The sequence below is a fragment of the Cololabis saira genome, chromosome 10 (assembly GCF_033807715.1).
Source record: "Cololabis saira isolate AMF1-May2022 chromosome 10, fColSai1.1, whole genome shotgun sequence".
NCBI classification, from domain to species: Eukaryota; Metazoa; Chordata; class Actinopteri; order Beloniformes; family Belonidae; genus Cololabis; species Cololabis saira.
In genome coordinates, this window is record NC_084596.1 from 20729130 (window position 1) to 20748042 (window position 18913).

Sequence of the window (18913 nt, forward strand, 5' to 3'; positions counted from 1 at the left end):
TGAAGTTACTATAAGCGTAAGCTGGCTAAGTTGGCCGACGTGTTTTGCCTTCTTTAAGCATTCTTTAAGAATAAAGAGGCGGTGATGACAGCTATAAGTGGATGAGACAGGTTTCGTTCACTGTACAGACTTCAGACTGGGTGGTTGATTTTGCTCCATCAATAGCACACATACATACATATACACACATACATATACAGGACTGTCTCAGAAAATTAGAATATTGTGATTTTCTGTAATGCAATTACAAAAACAAAAATGTCATACATTCTGGATTCATTACAAATCAAGTGAAATATTGCAAGCCTTTTATTATTTTAATATTGCTGATTATGGCTTACAGTTTAAGAAAACTCAAATATCCTATCTAAAAAAATTAGAATATTCTGGGAATCTTAATCTTAAACCAGGGGAGGGGGCCAGGAAGGAACACGCGGAATTGACGTCACAGATTCTTAGTGAAAGCAAGAAAAGTATTCAGAGAACATTAGATATTACTTTGATTTATTCTAATTAAAGGGCTAGGGATGGCTTAAAAAATGTTACACACCCTTTCTTGGAAATATTTATTTTGATACCATCATCATGAAAAGATAACATGCAGCCAGGATTTAAACGGTCATTGCACAAGACAATTGATCTCTTATTTATTGTAATAATCCAGCAAACTGTTCCACAGTAATGAATAATGTGGACAAAAGTTGTCTGTAAATAGCATCCATCCATATACCCACTTATTCCTATTCAGGGTCACAGGGATCTGCTGGGGACTATTCCAGCTCTCTTTGGGTGAATGGACAGTCTATCACAGTACCACATGTTGACAGACAACCACAAACGCACAATTTTGACTCACTAATCAGCCAGACAAACACAAGATTTTAAAGGAAGCTGCAGCACCCAGAGAAAATCCTTACAAGTACTGGGAAAATATGCAAACTCCACACAGAAAGACTCCCGTTGGGAGTCGAAGCAGGAACCGCCTTGCTGTAAAGCAACAAAGCAAACCACAAAGCCACCGTAATGCGTGTACTTTCCAAATTCCAAATATTTGTTTGTGGAAATAAGATAATTTAAAAAAAAATCTTAGGAACCTGAAAGTTTTAAAGAATTATTTTGGTGATTTTTTTTTTTCTTCAAGTATCATTAGTAAACTGACTGATTAAAAAAAAAACCTTTCAATTTGTTGCACTAAAACCTTGATGAAAAACCTTTACTGAGGGAAAAACTACTGCCAACAACCTTGAAGTCACCTCCCTAATAAAAAACCTCTGACCAACTCACCCAGCGATCTAGACTTTGTAGTAGTTTTAGTTAAAGAAAAAAAAATTCAGTTGTCGCACTGGAGTATGCAAATTTGATTTTGAGTCCATGCAACTTTGTGAATTTAAGGTGACAATTCAGTAACTGAACATTACAACGTTGGTTGAGAAGACGCTTTTTAACTAATTATATCAAACAGCATAATATGTAAGAGGGAGGAGACACTAAAATAACTGTGTAAATTCTGTGTGCATGGAGCCTTGCAGTGATTGACAGAGACAGACTGCTGCAGCTGCTAGTTCGGAGACCAGATACAGTGCAAAGGTTGTTGCTATTAATACACATGATGGCACGTTCACACATGCATATTTGATGCTGTTTAAATTGACTGCTAATCTGTTGCCCGCCCCTCATCTCTCAGCCTCTTGCTTTGCATTTAGGTCAAGTTGGTCACAAACACTTACATCCATTCAATGCCAAAAAATGTGTGTCACTGGTTCAACCTTCAGCTTTTCTCAGTAGGAGCAATGTGACACCTCCGAGGATCTGGGGACATACTGTATCTGAGGGTGAGAACTTGCTACATATATGTATCTGAGTGTTTTGGAGAGAATGGATGTCGGTGTCAGAGAGAAAAGCAGAGAAGCTACAGCTGTAGTAGTAAGTAGTTGTAAACTTTAGCTCAACACAACGGTGATCACTTCATTTCTGCACAAGCAAACAGGTAAGGCCAATCACAGTCACTATGCAGTGGAAACAGAAACCTCTGCAGACACTACAGTAGTAATCTGCAGCCACAACTACCCTGAAAGTATAAGCAGGTGAAGTGTACCAGGCTGACTCAGCACTGGAGTCCGCCGGAGCGATGACTTTCAGGGTTGAATTACACAGGAAGCTCCTATTTGAAGTGTGAGAAGTGCTAGAAGCCAGTTGTCACTTCATTCATGCTATACAGCGAACACTCTACAGATGGGTAGATAAACCTAACCACTAACATCAGTGGACTGGAACTAATCTGATTCACAGCCAGGAGCTCTGGACTTCAGCAGGATCAAGGTTGTGTAAAACGGATGGATTCCAAGCCTTTTTCATTCTTCTTTTCAGTGCTGGTTCACATCAACAGTGTGTTTTGGACTACTTGAGATGCAGAATTGTTCCCTATGTGCAAACAGACGTTAACCCATAAGATACTGCTGTTTTAAGTGCCATCTACTGCGAATTAAAGCCCCTGTCACATGTGACAGTGCATGCTGTTGGGGTCCGAGGCGAATGATCTACACAAACACTCGCTCTGCTCTGCGGTCGACTCTCCTGTATAAGTTTCTGTCTGATCAGAGTTTTGGACGTGGATGCTGATGTTTCTCAACACTTTGCTGGTGGTCATGACGGACCTGGCAGCCGGGTTGCTGGGTAACAGGCTGGTCCGTCGGCACTTTAACCTGCTGCTGTCAGCGGTGGTGATGTTCGGCCCCGCTCTGAGCCTCTGGGTGTCCCAGCACAGCGTCTTTGCCCGCAGAACCCACTTCCTCTATAGGTGAGACAATTTCCTTCTATCTTCATCTGTTTATCCCCGAAAACGCATGTGTGTTACTAAATGAAATAAACTGTTGTCCAGCATCTGGGACACATTTTGATCCTATCTAGGTGAAATGTTGAATAAGTCATCTTGTATTTGTTAAAGGTGCTGACATTACCTAATGGCTCCACAGTCATTTAAATCAATTTCCAATAATGATACAAAAAAAAAATAATTAAAAGAGGAGGAGGAATTAAAAATTAAAATGTAAAATTAAATTAAACTTCTGCCTATTACAAGTCACCTGTGGTATTCAGGGGTGTACATTTGCAGAATTATTTTTGTTAGTGTGGAGTCATTTAAAAATCATAATCAGTGTTTTTATTTCTATAGAACAAGTTCTTTATATCAGTGCAAACTTTATGCTATCAGAGTTAAGAGGCATAATAACTTTGATAAGAGACAGCTCAGATCTGAGCATGTGCAGTTCATATCAGATGTTAGTTTTTTGTGCATAGCTCTGAGAGGGAAAGTGTCCTCTACCAGTCAGCTTTAACAGTCTGATCTATGTATTTTGTTAGCAAATGAAACCCTTATTCTGTCAGACGACTAAAATGACAGATGAGAAACATGAAGGAAAAGACAAATAAAGAGACAAGACAGTGATGGGTGCAGGGTTTTCAGTATGGTGATTGTGTGGTGTGGCTATATATTTGATAAAATGCATATACTATATGTGCAGTTCATATTAGAAAATCTGTGTTTTTGCAACAGCCAAAACAAACAAATGTGAGCTGCAAATGTTGGTTCCAAGAAAGCTTGGCCACAGTTGCCATGGTGGCCCTGCCTGTGATTGATTTATGGACTCTGACTACGATCTACCTCGCTTTAGAATGAGGCCCAACTGTTTAACAGGGTCAGCATGCTCATTTATCACACTCCTTTATACCTGTTAGGACCTGGCTTGTTGGGCTGCAATATAAAACGGAAACTGAACAAACAAAAAAAGATTTAATTATTAAAAGCTGACAGAAGGGGTCTTGAAGGAAATAACCCCGGTCCCAACAATCACATGGTAAACCCTGACTCCCTAGGTGCAGCCAGTGAAGCAGCTTGATCTAAACCAATGCACAGACACGTGCACTGATGTTACGAAGCCAGCAGGGATGCAGAGGCGCGCGACGTCTACTGACCCAAAAGGGTTCCTCCAAGAACTCACCCAAAGTGAGCCAAAGCCCCACTGGTTCTTTAGTTGGATTTCTCAACCTTAAAAAACAAACCATGGAGTGCAGCAAGCAAAAAAGCTAACACTCTTGATGCCAGCAAATAATATGTTTAACAATGCTGCCTCAGCTAGCACAAGCACCTGTTATTGCCACCACAATGTGAATGTTTTGATGGGCTGGCCACAATGAACAAAAAGGAAGGGAAACCACAAAAACCAACTGGCAGGATCTGCTGTCCAACCTCTGGTAAGAACCCACGAGAGGCAAAGACAACTGAACTGTGACTAAAAGCCACAGAATAAAATGGAAGTTACATATAATTAAACTTTTAGTGAGGCTACCAAAACCCAAACAAGTATGACAGGCTCAGGTATCCACATATTACACACACAAATACACAAATGGCAATGGAGACAAATATTTCAAAATAATTTTCCCAGCAATTAATGGATGCACTCAATTATCAAATCAATACAAAATGGTGATGTGAGCAAACTCAGAGCCACACACCTAACAGGTTACTCACAAAGGCAGCCTTCCAACACAAAGGCCCAATACTCTCACCTCATTCTCAATCAAGCATCCTTGAATGATACGTGCACCAACGGTGAAATCTGAACAGATCTGAGACACTAATTCTCTACATAATAGCTCATCTAAAGTATATAACATAACTGCACTCCTCTCTTACCAAATATCCCACTTTAACCCAAGTGGGGCCCGCATGAGCATGCTGTCAGGAAGTGTTTTCCTGTGATAATGGTCTCATGCTCTCCTCTTTTTCTCTCCTCCAGGTTGTTCTTGCGCTCTGGTTGGGGCTGGACTTGCATTTTTGTTGGCTCCTTCGTCTTCCTCCTCTCCTTCTCCGTCTGTCGTTCCCTGTCTCTTTCCTTCCGCCATCTCTCCAGGCTGCCGGTGGCCGTTGGACTGTGGCTTGGTTTCTGCAAACTCCTGGACCTCCTGGAGAACACTACAGGAAGCTGCTACGAATCTTTAAAAGCTGTCCCAGAGGTGAACAGCGGGCAGCCTCTGCTGGTGCTGAGAGACGGAGAGAGCAAATCTGAGTGCCTGAGAGCAGGGATGGTGTGGAGGGGATATGAAGTTTCAGAGGACATCTTCCTCCTGTGTCTTTGCTGCCTGCTTCTGGCAGAGGAAATAGCGGTGTTTGGCCCTTATCTGAGCCTCGGTGGGGTCTCGGATGCTCCTCTGAGGATCCTCTTCTTGTTCTGTGTTCTCCTGCTTGGCCTTTGGATGTTCCTGCTTCTCTGTCTCTTAGCTTACTTCCCTCAGTTCCCCACCCAGATCCTGGGGGGGGCTCTGGGATACCTCACCTGGAGGGGACTGTATCAGGGCTGGTACTGCCTGGGGCCTACTTGGTACTGCCCGGGCAGACCTGGCCAGGGACTGCTGAACACCAAGACCAGCAGGCACCAGTCAGAGGATGCAGTGAGTCACAATCACTACAACTAACTGAAAACATGACTCAAACCATTCAGCCCCAAAACTAAAATTAATAAAAATCTTCAACAAGTATTACGTATGGAGTAAGTCATTGCATGTATGTCAACTTGTGATTATCAGGGTTATAATAGTTTTGAATTTTTCATTTTAGTTTCGTTTTATTTCGTTTTGACTTTTTCTCCTTCAATTCAGTTAGTTTTTAATTCGTTTTTAGTGTGAGTTTGCTAGTTTTTATTAGTTCTTATATTTTCAAAAATGCTTAGTTTTAGTTTAGTTTTTATTAGTTTTAGTTTTAGTTTAATCGGTCACGGACCGTAGCTGCCAGTTGGAGATAAACGGCCAGAGCGGAATAAATTGATCATACCAAGAGGCTTATATTGACAGGGACGAAAACGGAGGAAATTATATCTATAATTTCAGTTTGTTTTAGTTAGTTTTCTAAACACGCAATATAGTTTCAGTTAGTTATCGTTTTTGTCTTTTAATTTTTGTTTTTATTTAGTTCAGTTAACGAAATTGTTTTTTCAATTTTAGTTTGTTCGTTTTCGTGAACGATAACTCTGGTGATTATTATATAACAACATTGTGTATGTCATTAAGCAAATATCCTACTTTAGATTAGATCTTTGTCATTGTTATATAACAAAATTAAAAGTGCCATTAGTCAGTTCTAAATAATAAATAAATACTATAGTGTATAAAACATTTACACACAATATAAAATATTTTGAGACCTCCTATTTCAATAAACAACACAAAGGTTGTACAAGTAACTTTACTTAAGATTCATGCACATATAAGCCAGAACATTAACACCAGCTGTCAGAAATAGAGTTAGTTCACCTCATGCTGTCAAAACGGCTCTTACGTGTCAGAAGGACGACCCTGAACCTTTGAAGGTCAAGTGTCATCCTTCTGTCCTTCTGTAACAGGGGTGAATCACGCACTTCTCTCCTGTACCCTGCAGACACTTGCAAAAGTTGTGATACGTGTAGTTTGGGGGTCACGTCTCAGTCCCGGAATACAGTAAAGCAGGTGGTGGTCGGATTTAAGAGGGGTTTACATGACTCTATGGTATCTGCCTGAAAGATTCACTTCACGTGTCAGATGTTTGGGTGTCTGTACACACACACAAGTGGTTAAAGATACTTCACAAACCTGGTGAAGTATGTATTGAAGCAGACAAAGACGAGGTCCTGCAGCATCTCAGGTGGTCTGGTTAAGTCTTTGACTTATATTTTAAAATATGTCACAAATAAATAATCCATCTAAGACTCCAACTCATTATTTGAAATGCATTTTTTTTCCTGCTGCTTAAAAGTAAAAAAAAAAAAAAAAAAAAACACAGGTGAGGAGGGGATTAACTATCGTATTGTCTGAACAGATTTTGTTATGGATGTTGACGTCATGCAGGTCTGATCTACTGGGTCTGTGGCATTAGATAGGTGTGGACCATGAAATAAAACTATACAGGTATTGAAATGTATGTAATTTATGCTTTATCTTAAAAAAAAAGTTATTTTTCAATATACAGACAGTAAATACAGATGCCTTTCTCCTAAATTTGTCTTTATTGATAAAACATCTCCAGAAAGAAAATATATACAAAACATCAGTCATTAAACAAAAATAAATGCTGACGTGTAATCTGACATAAAAATCAACCGGGAACGTCACAGAAACTTTACAATTTAACAAGCGTTCAAACATATCAGGAAGGTTTTTTCCCGATGAGCTTTTTCTGTAGAACAGTTACAATAATTTGTTGTAGTCTTTCACTAAACTTAATTTCCTCTTTGTACACTCTGAAATGTACCTAGTTCATTAAATTGAAAAGAAAAATAAACAAAAGTGTAATAGTCCTTCATTAAAAACTGAACGAGACAGTTTGGACGGACGTCCTTTATCTGCAAAGTATTTCCAGCAATCATCCTGGATTGACAGGAGCTACAAGGCAAAAGACAATGAAAGGCATCGTTTTCAGTTTAGTCTTCAAAAGACTTTGACAAGCAAAGGGATTTTTTTGCTGGCCACTGCAACAACAACGAACAAGCTTCTTTTTTCCCCACCCGTGACCTCATTAAGTGGTAAAATAACAACACACGTCATCCAGCGTGTGAAGCTGCAACTTTCAGCACTTCCATCTTCACAGCCCTGGTGTTCAAAGACGATATAGGAGACAGTAATGAGTGACTGCATTCATTACTCCTTTACTGTCCGTTACCAACATGGTAAAAAAATACAGCCAGGTGAACATGTCTGTGCACTTCAACTGTTAGAAGAGAAACCAGTATGTGTATGTACAGTCTTTACTTGGAGGGGAACCAAGACGGTGAACTACAATGTGGTGGAAGATTCCTGGAATACAAAGTCTTGTTTTTTCTTTTTGTTTTTTTTTTACGGAAAAAAAGCATTGAAGGTTAAAGGTGAGATAAGAGCTTAAAAAAAACAAAGTATCAAGAAGAAGGGGGTATAGGGGAGTCAACAGAGTCCAGTGCTTCCCAGTGACAGTTCATCATGGCGTCGTAGAGCTCCTCGCTGCGCTGCATAAATTCCTTGTTCCACAGCTCCACGTCACATTCAGAAATGGGTTCTGCAAAATAATCCATTATCATGTCACTTTTGATGGAAATTAATAATTTCACACTGAAATGTCTAGAGGTTCCATATAGATTGGATCAGAAAATGCTTAACCTGTGGAGAAAAACATGTGTAATACATTGTTTTCCTTGCTTCTCTAATATGACAAGATTGTTATTCTGTCCTCAGTGATTATTTATATGCAAACAGGGTTTTACCTTCTGTGTTTTCCTCTGCTTCTTCAGTCTGCTCTTGGCTCTGAAACAGAAACACATTATTTATCTGTATAACCCTCTACTGCGACCAACGGGTGTCCAAAGTGCTTTGCATAAACACACTTTAAACTTTAGTCAAAGAAAACTCCCATATTTATCACAACCAGTGTGAAGAAATTTTGTAACAGATGTGGTTTAAAGCCACAGCTTTATTTCATTAATATAATTACACAATAGATTTGAGGATCACTGTCATCTGGATCCAAATATAGTCACACGACACATGCATACGAATAAATATGTTTGTGATATCTGTCCCTAAAGGCAGTTACATATAGAAATATATATATAAAATATAATGTTAAAAATGTATTTCTTCTTAATGCCTTTCAATTTAGAAGATTACACAGATATAAGACTGTACTGCTATTTAGATTTTATTGTTTCCTAAATGCTTTTATTGTTATTTGATTGTAAAGCACTTTGGTCACCCTACGGTAGTTGTTTTACAACAAGGTTGTTTAACCTTGTTAAATGTGCTATATAAATAAATTTGACCATGATGATATAAAGTACATATGAAGAAAAAAGTACAGTCCTGCTGTGTTACTCTGGAAGAAACTGAAGCGTATGATAAGAAGAATGTACTGATCATTAAAGAAATGTATCATGAGCATTAAAAATATGTTAGATGACAGTAATTAAGACAATAAAAACACATTCATCACTCATTCTGTGACAGTGTCACACAAGGATGAGTTGCCAACTTGATCCAATTAAAAAGTGAATGCATTTGTTTGCCAGAAATAAAGAAACTTTCTCCAGCTTGAAGCTCTGAGCTGTCTATTGTCTTTGAGCGTCATCTCTTTAGGGCACAGCAACATAACAGGTTATGTGAAACCAGTGTGTGTGAAATGGCAAGCATGTAGCTAATGTTATTCCTACCATCTGTTCACAAAAGCTGCAAGTGAAGGCATCCGTCATCTGACAGACAGGCTTTGCGAGTCCATTTGCTCACAGGGAAAACAGTTTCATTCAAGTAGTTGTCTTGCAGGTTGGGTGTGATGTAGCTTCAATGAGGTCGTGTTCGAACAGGTTAAGATGTTTGCATGCACTGAAAATGGTGTTGACTCGTACCCACCCCAACTTCTGCTAACTCAAATAAATGAAAATGGCAAAATCCTTAAGAGAAAAAAAAATTCAGGAGAGCTATGAAGGAACTTCTCTCACCTCTGCAGCTCCTGTCATGTCAGTGGACGTGGGTGGCATCCCCACGGGAGGTGGTGGCATCATGTGGCCTGGCGGAGGATATCCATAGGGCCCGTAGTTGTAGTTGTAGCCACTTCCGTAGCCACTGTTGTAGCCGCTGCCGTAGCCACTGCTGTTGTAGCCACCATATTGGTCATAGTTGCCCCACTGAGAATAGTAACCTCCCTGATTCCCCATAGGACTGCCGTAGTAGCCAGGCTGAGTCTGGTTGTAGCTGCTGTTGTAGCTCTGGCCTTGCCCTCCATGGTAAGTGTTCATCTTCTGACTGCAAAGCAACAGACGCAATTACAGATTAGACATCTAAGAAGAAAAACTGTTGAAAGAGAGAAGAATTTACAGCCAGGGAGTGCCATCAATACTGAAGTTACAATGTATAAACTTTCAAAGTGTGGAGAGTCTGCAACATACTGTGTTACACAAACAGAACTAAATACATTTAGTGTTTCTCAATCCTGGTCCTCGTGGGCCCCTGTCCTGCATGTTTTAGATGCTTCCCTGCTTCAACACACTGTGATACAAGTACCTGTGTCATCAACAGAGTTGTGCAGACCTTGGTGACAAGCTAATGAGGACCATTAATTAGAATCAGGTGTGTTGGTGCAGGGAAACATCTAAAACATGCAGGACAGGGGCCCACGAGGACCAGGATTGAGAAACACTGAGTAGTGTGACCATGCGGACCACATGGCCACTGCAGCCCTCACTGGTCTTGGGAGTGCACACTCAGTCCTCACTGCTACTCATTACATCTGCCTTGACTGAACATTCGTTTTTGTTAATGTTTTTTTTTCTTTTCTTACTGGTAGTTCATTTCCTGGGTCTAAGAGGTTGCAGACAAATTTGACCTAGTTAAATATCTTTGATTGCTGCTGATTGAGAACACCTGCTTCAGCGAGGAGTGCAGGTGGAGCAAACCAAGTAAAATCTTTCTGGGTATTGAAAACATTCGGTGATAAATACTGCTAAAATGACATTGTTAAAAACATTTAAAATTATTAATTTGTTAAAAGAGGGGAATACCCTGCTTAAAACTAACATGATTTATGTTGTAAGAAAAACCTGTAATGGTATGTGCCGGTGGGGGTGGAGACCCAGAGAAGGCTGAGGGTTTAAAACAGGGGTATGCAACCCTGGTCCTAGAGAGCCGCCGCCCTGCATGTTTTAGATGCTTTTCTGCTTCATCACACTCCGATACAAAGGACTGTGTCATTAACAGACCTGGATGAGAAGATGATGACCGTTAATTAGAATCAGGTGTGGTGATGCCGGGAGACATCTAAAACATGCAGGACTGCGGCTCTCTAGGACCAGGGTTGCCTATTCCTGGTTTAAAAGAAGGTGAAACCCTCACTTCAACTTGTAGCCCTGCTGCGACACTCTGAGGAGCCGTTTTGCCTGCTTTAAATGTGAAGTTGATTTTTCATTGCAACCATGGTTTCTTAAAAAACTTTGTAAGATTTTTGGCTCAGCGGGTCATCGTGCATGCATGGAGCTCAAGCTACAACACCGCCCGAAGTTTACTCATGTTGATTTTTCTTGATTGGTTGTGATTTTAACACTGTCTTTATGATCCAGCACCGGGGAGGTAAAAATATACCACTTTGGGCCCAGAGCGCCAGAATAAAGGCAGCCCACTACTACTAGTCTAACTACTCATGGGTTAAAAAGCAGAGGACAAATGTCAGTGTGTGTTTCCATGCATACAGACGATTAAAGAGATCTTTATTAGAGGCCATGAAGGTGGGAGGGAAAATGTGGAGGCGTAAAAGGTGTGCAACATGTGAAGTCTGGTGTCACTTTTTAGATATCTGCAGGTAGGGCTGGGCGATATATCGAGATTTTAAATGTATATCGATATATTTTCAAACGATATACATTTTTTTTTTAATGATTTTGATATAGCTTATTTTGTGACAAATTGACTTGAATGTTTTATTTGAGATTTGCACAAATGTTTTGTTATTTGCACAACTGTCAACCTCAGTGGAAAAGTCTGCCTGTTACTGTCTACATTGTATTAATTGCACAGTGTATTTTAATTTAATTGTTATGCAGAAAAGGGATATTTGTTTTATATTATTCAAGAAGCATTTTTATTCTATATATGCAGGCAGTTTATTTTTATTTCATTTGTTTTATACATTTTGATATTGTGCAGACCTCTGTTAATAAAGGAACCTGTGTGACATTTGGCACGAGGCTTTGTATTAAAACTGACAGTTTTTTTAAGGGTTTGCCTCAGAAAAAAATGAAGCTAACAGAGATGCTATGCTATAATGCTTTGGGGGAAACCCCAATTATGGCACGGAAAAAATATCAATATATATCCAGTATCGCCATTCAGCTAGAAAATATCGAAATATGACTTTTGGTCCATATCGCCCAGCCCTATCTGCAGGGATACCAAAGAGTTGGATAGATGATGTAAATAGGAAAGAATAGACATGGATAAAGAGTTATCCAACACTTTGGGGAAACCACACCCACAAAAACACCATCAGGAGGAAACAGTCAAACACAGTGCATTCAAAACTTTATTTAATCTTTGTATCTTACCTCTTTGCTACAGCAATACTGAGCCTGAGTGGCTTCCCTCCCAGCACTGTACCCTGGCACTCCTCAATCGCCTTCTTCTGCTCACTCTCCTCCCCAAACTTGACAAACCCATAGCCTCTGAAAGTTAAACAAGAGTCACACCTCCTCTGTACACCAACACCCGCTACATACTTGCCATATGATAGCCACTTATGAGAAACAGAATATAATGGGTATTATTATGGTAGAACTGAAACTTGCTGTTTTACTTTTAACATGAGGTAGCATCACTTGAATTGTGAGTTGCTCTTGCTTAGCCTATATGGGGAAAACAATAGTTTTAGCATACGACGGCAAGAAAACATTCCTTCAGCCTTTTTCTCGAAAATAGATGCAGATGCACTGGTGGTCAACGTCCACGGCACTGCTATCCTAACAATTTTTACACCACAAAAAACAGGAAACACTTGAAAAGTATTACATATTTCTTACAGTAATTGCTAAACCAATACATCGCATCAAAAAATGTAGCAATAAAAATGTAGCCAAACCAAGTATCTCATATCAAACAAAACACCAGTGAACTCATACTGCTCTACAGTCCAGCAACAGGAGACGACGTACCTCGAGTACCCGTACTGGTCGGTGACTACTTTAGCTCCTTTGCAGGAAGGATACTTCTTAAAAACTTGATGCAGTTGGAAGTCGTCTACCTCAGAGGCCAAGTCGCCCACAAACACTGAGAACTCCGGCCTGGCGAGAGGGAAAAAAGAAGGATACAATATCCTTGTTTTAGTACACTCGCAGCTACAATTTTACTTCTTTATTAAAAAATTAGACAAATGTATGTTTTGTCAAAGTGTAGAAGCTCAGGTTCACAAACACTCTGCTGCTGTTTTATTAAGTACAACTATTAAACTGCCTGTTGACAATTACCTAATCCCATATCAGCAAGTCAAAGCTTTTCGGGATTAGGACATGGGCAATTTTTAAAAACAATACATTTTTCTAGTGCATAACATGTGAACAATTGAGAAAAAGTACCAAGATAGTTTACTACTTCCAGGAAAATTTCCAAAGTGTAACTAACAGTCCAGTTTGCATACTTTATACAATAATGTCACACAATGCCACTACAGAGGAAGCTGGTCAGGAGTATGTAGGTGTTTTTTATAGTGGCATACTAATACTGCCAGTGACTGCCAGACCAATATGTAGTACACACCGTAGACTGTCAGTGCAGTTAGGCCTTGAATAATAATAATAATAATAACCTTTATTTATTTATAAAAACACAGAAATGTGTCCTCTGCTTTTATCCATCAGTAGTTAGACTGGGACCAATAGGCGCTCATTTTTCCGGCGCCCGGGGACCAATTAGGGTTAGGAGCCTTGCTCAGGGGACCAAAGTGGTTCACCTTGGTTGCCATCCAGGGGACTCTAGTAACCACTAGACTACCACTCCCTGACTGCCAGACATTATGTCCCCTCTCAAACTTAATTAAGTCAAGCCACATTTTAGGGCTTCAGATACACATCGACATTGTTTTGAAACTGATGCATCATCTTTCCTGTATGAAGCTGAACTGCTGACTTCAGCTCCCTAAATCTGGACAAATCAACTTCCTCTTGCTTTTATACACTTTACATTTGTATCCAGCTATAATATTGAGTTTATATAGTTCTGCTGTTGCTATTAACATACTTAAGCTGCCGTAAAGAAAACATTTTTTGAAGAAATACTGAAAATGGATCTTTACTGAAAAAAGGAAGACAAAGGGGAAAGCACAAAAAAGAGCCAAAATTATCTGACAAAGTTTGTTTACATGTGAGCTGATGTTTTTTTTTTGTGTTATCTTTATTCAAAATGTTACTATATGTGCGCTGCAAATTGCTGCTTATAGTGTCTTTATGCACACAAAGACTGAATTCACGGTAAATGCAGATACACCAGGAACGAGGGGATTTCATTTAAGAAATTGAACTTTTGTAACGGATGGGGAATCTTTCAAAAGGGTACAAATCTGTAAACGCTCATGCAGTCTTGAAATAAATGAAAGAATAGCCAATTTTTTAATAAAGAATAAGTTATTTCACATAAAGTTTTTTTTTTTTTACTCCATCAGTAGCAAAGAAAGGCTGAATATAAATCATGTCTTACCCTGCTTCTGGTCGTTTCCCATAGGTTGCATAGTTTAACTTAAACTTCCGGGGCTGCAAAGGGAGAGAGAAAGCACACACTAAGCCCAACTAAAACACAAAAGATGTGTAGTATAGCACTGATATTGCTGGAAATAAAGAGTTGCGTTATTATTGTTATTTGGGTTTACATACCTCCAAACCCCAGAACAGCCTTTAGCCCCTTCCTCAGTTAGTTCCTACCAGAGACTCTATTCACCAGCTTCAAACAAAGTACATTCATGTACAAGCAGCCTCTTAGCCACGTTCAGCAGCAGATACAGGCCAGTGAACAGGGGAGCACAGGAGCTTGGCCAGCCCACGGGGCCAACAGCATTTCAAATAGAAGAGCAAGCAGCAAAAGCTCACAGCATCACATACCACTTTATACTAACATCAAGTTGGGATGATTTGATGTTTGTTTTACATCACCAGACCTGCATGTAAAGTTGCTGCGTCTCCAGCCAAAACAGAATATCCCTCACCAATAAGTGCATATTCAACTTTAAAAGAATGTGACTAGTTACAGTGCAAAGTGACTGTCGTCTACATTGACTTTAAAGCTTCTGATACTAATGGCTTTCTGATAACAAAGCAGGACCAAGGCTGTATGAGCTCCACTATCCACAGTCAAATCAACTACCAAATACTGCTTTATAGCATGAGTCTAACACTGGGAAAAAAAGGAAGGTGGTATAAAATTGTGAATAATTATACATGTGCAGAGAAACAGCAATTTCATGTATACAGTATTTGTGAAAAGCTTATCAGAGATATTTAAGTATTTTTGCAATTACTCTCTTGAACTGACCGGGTTTGATCCAGGAACCAGTTTTCCGTTGAGTCTCTGGACACAGCGATCAACACTTTCTTCATCTGCCAGCTCAACAAAGCAGTATCCTGCTGAACCACTACAAAACAAAACAAAACAAACAAACAAGATGACTTATGACCTGTCTTCCAGAGAAGCAACATCACAGTAGTTGAATAAAAGCAGCAGCTGTAGGTACAGTTATAGTTTATATAAATGCTAAACAATATTGACTGTTGGTTAATATCACTGAGATTAAATTTAACCATACTTCTATTAAAAAAAAAAAAAAAAAAAGAAGAAGCCTTTTCAAGCCAAACCGGTCACATCAAAGGTTAAATGCACATTTAAACACGGACTACACAAAAAGTCTGGAGCAAGTGGTACATTTTAAAACTGCAAATAATGCATTTATCAGAATATTACAATATTTTCCTCATTTGTAGGTGAAACATAGGGCTGTGCGATTAATCGATTTTAAATCTAAATCGGATTTATTAATCAAGACGATGTTTTTGCAGCTGGCTGCATTACAGACAGAGCTCATCTAGTCATCTTTGTTCGGTCAAGAAAATTGTAAACGTTGTCACTTTACTAAACTCAAGGAGGATTTACAGTATCTTTCAATTGCACTTCATTCCCAATAGGGAAATTTGTTTGCTATTTTTCTTTAAAAAATAAAGATAAAATATTTGAAACAATTTATTCCATTGTCTTTTGTAGTTTTACCAAAAAAATAGAAATTGAAAATCGGGTTTTCAGAGAAAAAAAATCGGGATTTTATTTTTGTCCAAAATCGCACAGCCCTAGTGAAGCATAACTTAAATCTTGTTAATAATGTTGGATAAAGCTTACACTGCTTGTAAGACATTGTACAAATCCATTAATGCTCTGAGGTTTTTTTCTTACAGAGTAGCCACAGAATGTACTTAAAGCACATTTTCTATCCACTTATAGTTTAAAGCAATTATACTTGTTCTTAAGTTTATATCTTCAGCAAAACAATTTTCTAAAAGTAAAAAACAGCAACACATTTAACACTGTATCTGCCATATTTAAACCGTTTACACAGAGGCTGATCTGTGGTATGAGTTGGTCTGCAGGTCTTACCCTGTTATCCTGTGTGTGATGATCTTGACTCCGAATGGTGATTCTCCCATAGTGCTGAAAGCCTGCTTGATGAAGTTCTCGTCCATGTATGGGTCCAACTATAAATAAATATAAAGACATGTTATATGCATATATTCAAATGTTTGTTTTGTTCTCTTATTTTACAACAGCTCTCATCTGCCAATTATTTTCGAAGCAACTTGAGTTTTTCATCCTTGAAAAGGCGCCGATGAGCCGATATAGGTGACAAGATTGGCTTTTAATGTCATCATTTTCTTCAGAAATAGAGCAATGTTTCATACAACTTGTGAAGCCTTTTCATGAGCAAGGAAACAACACCAACAAGGGACAACCCGAGTAAACAAGCGAGTACAGAGAACTATCCCAGGACTTTGTGGACTGGTGCCTGCAGAATCACCTCCAGATCAACGAGGGGAAAACTAAAGAACTGGTGGTGGATTTCCGCAGGTGTAATAAATCCCTGACACCGGTGAACATCCAGGGAAAGGACATTGAGATGGTGACATCTTATAAGTACCTGGGTGTTCACCTCAACAATAAACTGGACTGGACTACTAATTCCTCTGCACTCCACAAAAAAGGCCAGTGCAGACTCTATCTGCTCAGGAGGCTGAGGGCTTTTGGTGTGCAGGAAACACTCCTGAAAACATTCTATGACACTGTGGTGGCATCAGCCATTTTTATGGAGTGGTCTGCTGGGGAAACATCACAGCTGCAGACAGAAGGAGGCTGGACAAAATCATTGAAAGGGCCGGCTCTGTCGTGGGCTGCTCTCTGGACACAGTGCAGGTGGTGGGAGAGAGGAGGATGATGGCTAAGCTGTCATCCATGATGGAGAAGGACTCCCACCCCATGAAAGACCTTCAGAGCGCTGGAGAGCTCCTTCAGCGACAGGCTCCTTCACCCTAAATGTGTGAAGGAGCTACAGAAGGTCCTTCCTCCCTGCAGCTGTGAGACTACACAACCAGCACTGCTCACAGTAGACCACAAACATAACAACCTGACAATAAATGCACATAAAGGGAAATAATGTGCAATATAACTCACTGCAAACGTGCAACCATCTAAATATTCGTCTGTTATTTTATATACCAGTATTATTATATATACCTGTTCTGTCTATAGTGTTTCATACTATGATATTATTACTGTATTATTATCATTTCTATTGATGCATCTTTCCCCTTTGCTGCTGTAAACTGCGAATTTCCCCGCTGTGGGACTAATAAAGGATTATCTTAAACATCTGCAGCCTGATTATCAGAGACACAACTAGACTTGGTGACATACGTGCATTTAACATTCGACTTGACAGACAACCCTCTGACAGCTGACACCAGCGGCGCAGAAGAGTCAGAAAGCCAGTTTAATAACTAAACTGTTCCTCAGGTTTCAGTCACATAAATATCCTCAAACATGAACTTCAGCACGACTGACAGCAGCGCAAAGACTAACTCTGAAACAACATTGAAACACAAGTTTAGTGAACAATTCAGGAACATTCCCGGAACAATGGTGCAGTTTAATTGTCTTTTAGGGCAAAAAAGGCCGCAGACACGGTGCGCTAACGCGGCTAACGAAGCTAACGCGGCTAACCACTGAGCTAATGTTAGGTTAACATGCAGACTTACGTCTCCCATCCACAAACTGGTCTGTCTGTTAAACATCATGGATTCTGGAGGCGAGACGAAACCCAACAGGAATCCGTGTGTGTTTCAGGTTCGCAGGGAAAAGGTGATATTTTGTTGGTGTTTGTTCTGCAGCGATCTCCCTCCAGCGAGCTGCGGCTGCGCTACTTCCGGTGGGCGTGGCTAAAACACCCCTGGATGGAAATCCATGAAACAAAAAATCAGATTAGAAAAATATTTACGATTTTAGACATGTACATTTTCATTAACTTTAAGATTAGCTACTGAGATGAAGATCGTAATATGTGTGTTGTAATTTTTTTGTAAATTTGATGGAAGTTCTACAAAATGAGCAAACTTCCCAGCAGAGGTGTCAAAAGTATTCACATTCATTACTCAGGTAGAACTATAGATACTAGAGTTTAAAAATACTCGAGTTGAAGTTGAAGTATCAACTCAAGTTTTTTACTCAAGTAAAAGTATAAAAGTACTGGTTTCAAAACTACTTAAAGTATAAAAGTAAAGTAATGTAAGGGGGAAAAAGGCCATTAAGGACAAAACCCATTGAAAATGAATGCAAATATATTAAAGAACCATATATGTGTACTATTGAGCATTAACATGTTTTTCAGAGAGCAGAAGATATGATGACTAGTTGCCTATAAGTATTGTAATGGTGCAAAAAGTCAAACTTCAGAGGCATGTTATCATTTATCCTAACCTTTATTAGAATGTACATCCAAGTTTAGTTGCAGGAATCTGTGGGCAAAGGATGTAAGAACAAAACTGGACAAGAACATCTGTGCCAGAACCACAACCAAATTCACTCTATCCGGACGGCGCAATTTAACTGGATAGTTTTTTTTTAAAGGCCGAAATGAGATAGAGTAACGAGGCTGTTTTTAAAATGTAAGGAGTAAAAAGTACAGATAATTGCGTGAAAATGTAAGGAGTAAAAGTTAAAAGTCGTCTGAAAAATAATTACTCCAGTGAAGTATAGATACCCAAAATTTCTACTTAAGTAAGGTAACGAAGTATTTGTACTTCATTACTTGACACCTCTGCTTCCCAGTACTCCCAGCAAAGGTAATTTGAGCACA

At 39.4% G+C, this 18913-nt stretch overlaps 2 protein-coding genes across 2 annotated transcripts; one reads left to right on the plus strand and one right to left on the minus strand.

Moving 5' to 3' along the window:
* The first annotated feature begins 1868 nt into the window (after positions 1–1868).
* Positions 1869–5555, plus strand: fitm1l (fat storage inducing transmembrane protein 1, like). Its single transcript, XM_061731065.1, has 2 exons — positions 1869–2797; positions 4800–5555. Exons 1-2 carry the CDS (start codon positions 2613–2615, stop codon positions 5473–5475), a joined length of 861 nt encoding a protein of 286 aa, XP_061587049.1. The 5' UTR covers positions 1869–2612; the 3' UTR covers positions 5476–5555.
* A 1378-nt stretch (positions 5556–6933) lies between these two features.
* trnau1apb (tRNA selenocysteine 1 associated protein 1b) lies at positions 6934–17979 on the minus strand. Its single transcript, XM_061731971.1, has 9 exons — positions 17817–17979; positions 16165–16262; positions 15055–15154; positions 14227–14279; positions 12690–12818; positions 12087–12203; positions 9492–9795; positions 8265–8304; positions 6934–8059 (listed from the first exon to the last, which is right to left on the minus strand). The coding sequence occupies exons 1-9, from the start codon at positions 17853–17855 to the stop codon at positions 7923–7925; spliced, it is 1017 nt and encodes a 338-aa protein (XP_061587955.1). The 5' UTR covers positions 17856–17979; the 3' UTR covers positions 6934–7922.
* Positions 17980–18913: the final 934 nt, after the last annotated feature.

Bases quoted from the DNA above. Each gene is read 5' to 3' on its own strand.
- fitm1l (XM_061731065.1), top strand. From the start codon at position 2,613: ATGCTGATGTTTCTCAACACTTTGCTGGTGGTCATGACGGACCTGGCA. The intron at 2,798-4,799 runs GTGAGACAATTT...TCTCTCCTCCAG, and splicing joins AGAACCCACTTCCTCTATAG to GTTGTTCTTGCGCTCTGGTT.
- trnau1apb (XM_061731971.1), bottom strand. From the start codon at position 17,855: ATGATGTTTAACAGACAGACCAGTTTGTGGATGGGAGAC. The intron at 14,280-15,054 runs GTCAGTTCAAGA...CTCCCTTTGCAG, and splicing joins TGGTTCCTGGATCAAACCCG to CCCCGGAAGTTTAAGTTAAA. The intron at 8,060-8,264 runs GTAAAACCCTGT...ATTATTTTGCAG, and splicing joins AGCAGAGGAAAACACAGAAG to AACCCATTTCTGAATGTGAC.